Below are 4178 nucleotides of genomic sequence, written 5' to 3'. Positions count from 1 at the left end.
CTAGATATACCTGAATATTTGAGGTAATCCAGTATATTTCAGATATAATTAATGTCGAAACTGAGTATTTATATCCGAGTTAAAGACGATCTCCAGTGTATCGACTTTCTTTGTATGGATATCGTAAATATGGCGTGGAATAAGGACGGTACAAAATGCATTGACGGATCTTTGATGATCTAGATTGATAAAAGTTCCATTGCGAATCAAAGGTTCACGCTTTATCTTCCTCGAATGAAATTGTCCAGTCTTATCTTTACGTACAACGACCACCGCATTTTAAGTTTAAGTTTTTACATGCAAAATGCCAAACAAATTTCGAAGTGTTTCCTTGTATGTGCAATATGTCAACATTTATTTGTAATGCAGGACTTCCTTGTGGGGACCACTACCGCCATGGGTGGAATTGGGACAGGTGTCATATTCGTGAATACTTCAGTTTTATCTTTTTAAAAAAAAACCCACTTGCATGTCAATAAATATGGACGTGTTCCTTGTGATAACAGACAATGATAGTAAGTTCTAATAGAGAGAAGATTCCATTGGTAACTGCGAAAACATGGCGATAGTGAGTGTCAGCTTTGTAATATTAACATTTTCCTGTGCTGTGTCTCGCTTTGGAGTACGGGCTGACGTCATACTAAATGAGCACATTAACAATAACAGCCCTAATTATGTGTTTGAGTTGAACAAACGATTAGACCAAATGGAAGATTTGCGCGCCAAAGATGCAATGCGCATCGATACACTTGTGGCTAGGATAGAAGAATTAGAAGATCTGCACGTGAAAGATGAAATTGTGACGAGGAGAAAAATAATGGACCTAGAAAAACATCATGCAAAGGAAATATGGAAACTAACAAAGAGAATAGAGGATCTTATAAACATTCATGCTAAGGAGATTAGCGAATTGACTCTAGGTCTAGCAGAAAGCAGAGCTATGCATGAAACACATATACTTGATCTCACTAGGTGTGTAAAAGATCTGATAACTATACAGGAAGAGAGTTATATATACAAAGTCTCAGATTTAGGTATGTCTGATTCGAATGTCAACATCGCTGCTGCTGACGACAACGAAAGGAAAGAATCGTCAGCTGAAATGAAGAAAACGTTCCCGAAAGTTTCCCATAGATCGACGAATCTAGCAAAGGACGAAGGTAAGGAGTGCCATTAGTATTGAAGATTTTATCGCCGTATATCATAACTTTATTTATTTATTTGTTTATTGGTATACGAATATAGAACCAGATGTTTCGGAATGTTCAGCGCATTCTGCGTCTGGCCCTACTACAGGAAAAGAATAACGAAGAAAGTGTATATAAATATGACCTAAGAAGTCCATGTAGGGTTGTCATAATGTAACATACCATTTACATGCCTGGCTTTGTTGAAGCAGAGGGGGTCGTCCGTCAGGGACACCTCGTCTACTTCCTCATATAGTTTGTTGTCTTCAGAGTAAATCTGTCTTTCTCATATATTTTTGCCTTGCCTTACTGATTTTGTTTTTGATTTTTATGTTTTCCCTTACAAGATGACATTCATTTGTGCTCAAGGGTAGTTTATTAAACATAACGAAAATCGCTTTACTACTATATATAAATATGAGTATTTACAACACAGACACAGACTGTCAAGTACACTGTACGTGAAATATAACTAATTGGTGGTCGGACGGGCGACAGTGAAACAGGGCGGACGACAACCGACAAAGGTCGAAAAGATTAGGTCACTTGTGACTTGGTGTCAGGAGATCTGTTATCGGACTAAAATTATCAATATTCCGACTGGAATAAATGTGAAGTTGTTTTGTCCTTTTTATGCCGTAAGAATACTAAAATAGAATGCTCTTTACTTAGAATTACTTGGTTATCTCTCAAATGCGTCTTTTTTTTAAACAGCCATTGAGAACAACACCATAGCGTTCAGCGCTGCTCCTGTAGACGTCATTTCTGACCCGGGTTCCGGCCAAACTGTTATTTTCGGAAACGTCTTTACGAATTTCGGAGCCACCTACAGCTCAACTTCCGGAATATTCACGTCCACACGTCGGGGTGTTTATATATTTTTCTGGACAATCGAGGTCGCTAATCCGAATTTCATTAGTACGGAATTAGTGCGAAACGGTATGGCCATCGGCGAAATTACGGTCACCGGAAGTAACGATTGGAGGGTCGCCTCTAACATGCTGTCGGTGGAACTGGTCATTGGTGACGAGGTATGGGTACGCGTGGATGGTCATTCCCTTGGGGCAGACATTCAGAAATCTGGAACTTGTTTTACTGGATTCTTGCTTCATTGATTAGCATGCGTCGGTCGCACGCGCAATACCATTGTATATATATTTATGAATGATTGTTATTTTCGGGTGAACAGAGAAGTTTCATTTCTTCAATTTAAAAGAAAAACTATATAATATATTTATTAGAATAAAATAATTAATTTTCTTTACAACTCGGCCACACTATATTGATGTTATTTTGATAGTGTCCGATGTGTTACATACTAGAGCAAGGGTACGTAATAACGCGCCGTACGTAAATTCCCCTGACTATTTCCACGTTTACCTTTTTTGTTTATATGGTGACTCATCTGAGACTTTCGTCGAACTTTTTCCATTTTAAATATTTCGCTTTGAAAACAAAATCGAACTGATACAACTATCTTCCGAGAAAATGGATACCAGATGATTATATAATCCCAGTTTTTAATTTGGATATGCATTTTTTTCCCATTATAACTCGGAAAGGAGCTGTCTTTAATTAATGGCGGTACATTGACATTTTCCAATTTCACATTTTTTTAAGATTGTTTTAATCATGAAACTGGACTAAATATAAGTTTAGGATTTTGTTTGTCTACAAAATTGTTGAAAACTGTTTTTATCAACAAAATTAAACAAGTTAGAAATTACGTTCCCGATCGTCTTCAAACCCAGAAATAAACACATTTGTGTTTATTTCTGGGTTTGAAGACGATCGGGAACGTAATTTCAGCTCCCATGCGCAGTGATACGTGCGCACATCTGCGCAGTGATACGTGCGCACATCAGGTTACACACTTGTATGTTACAAAGCATTCTTTCTCGATTTGAAACGAATTTGACAGGAATGTATTTAAATACCTATCTAAATCATGCGCAATTACGTACCCAATCTCTAGATCTTTGATGAGGCCACCACACTGACGAATGAAAAAAATAGGATATTTCATCTGTGACAGAACATGTGTTTTGAAGAAGGGTAACTTGTATCCTTAGTTCATCGCTTAACAAGGGATATAAACTCGTTTTATATACATTTGATTTATTAGGAAACCCGATATTGATCTCCTCGTAAAGAACGATATGTAAACTAGTGTGGAATATGTTTGTTTATTTCTTTGTTTTGTGTGCTTGTTGTGTTTACCAGTTTATCACCCCATGAACACCTAAGGTCGATATGAGGCGGCTTTACGAGGAAGTAGCTGATGGCTACCTCACTGAACTACTTCGCCCGTCTTTAGTTATACATAGTAACCCTATATGTAGATGACGGTACGTGTCCTCGGCTTCTATAAGAAACATTAACCATCCGGGCCTAGGTAGTGATTGAACACTCACTTCAGATCTTCACCATTTGTATAATGTATTTAGGGGGATATTCATATGAAAGTAGTGTATTGTTGATGCATAAAGTGACAGTACATCAATTAGAAAATGTGAAACAGTGTTGATATATGTACAGCTTCTTTGTTTCAAATTAAAAGTTGTTCTGGATGAGATTTTGTTGTTGTTGTTTCTGTCGGCGCTGTTAGGACACACCACTTAATGGTGTTTCTGTCGGCACTGTTAGGATACACCACTTAATGGTGTTTCTGTCGGCGCTGTTAGGACACACCTCTTAATGGTGTTTCTGTCGGCGCTGTTAGGACACACCTCTTAATGGTGTTTCTGTCGGCGCTGTTAGGATACACCACTTAATGGTGTTTCTGTCGGCGCTGTTAGGATACACCACTTAATGGTGTTTCTGTCGGCGCTGTTAGGACACGCCACTTAATGGTGTTTCTGTCGGCACTGTTAGGATACACCACTTACTGGTGTTTCTGTCGGCGCTGTTAGGATACACCACTTAATGGTGTTTCTGTCGGCACTGTTAGGACACGCCACTTAATGGTGTTTCTTTCTGCACTGTTAGGAT

General features: G+C 38.3%; 1 protein-coding gene across 1 annotated transcript; it reads left to right on the top strand.

The window, feature by feature from the left end:
• The first annotated feature begins 559 nt into the window (after window positions 1-559).
• Window positions 560-2302, top strand: LOC117343388. Its single transcript, XM_033905729.1, has 2 exons — window positions 560-1160; window positions 1902-2302. Exons 1-2 carry the CDS (start codon window positions 560-562, stop codon window positions 2300-2302), a joined length of 1002 nt encoding a protein of 333 aa, XP_033761620.1.
• The last annotated feature ends 1876 nt before the right edge of the window (window positions 2303-4178 follow it).

The sequence above is a fragment of the Pecten maximus genome, chromosome 15 (assembly GCF_902652985.1).
Source record: "Pecten maximus chromosome 15, xPecMax1.1, whole genome shotgun sequence".
Lineage (NCBI taxonomy): Eukaryota > Metazoa > Mollusca > Bivalvia > Pectinida > Pectinidae > Pecten > Pecten maximus.
Note: the sequence above shows the minus strand (reverse complement) of the source record. Positions and strands in the feature narration are given on the sequence as shown.

Coding starts and splice junctions, on each gene's coding strand:
- LOC117343388 (XM_033905729.1), top strand. CDS start 560: ATGGCGATAGTGAGTGTCAGCTTTGTAATATTAACATTTTCCTGTGCT. Junction 1,161..1,901: donor GAATCTAGCAAAGGACGAAG/GTAAGGAGTGCC, acceptor TTTTTTAAACAG/CCATTGAGAACAACACCATA.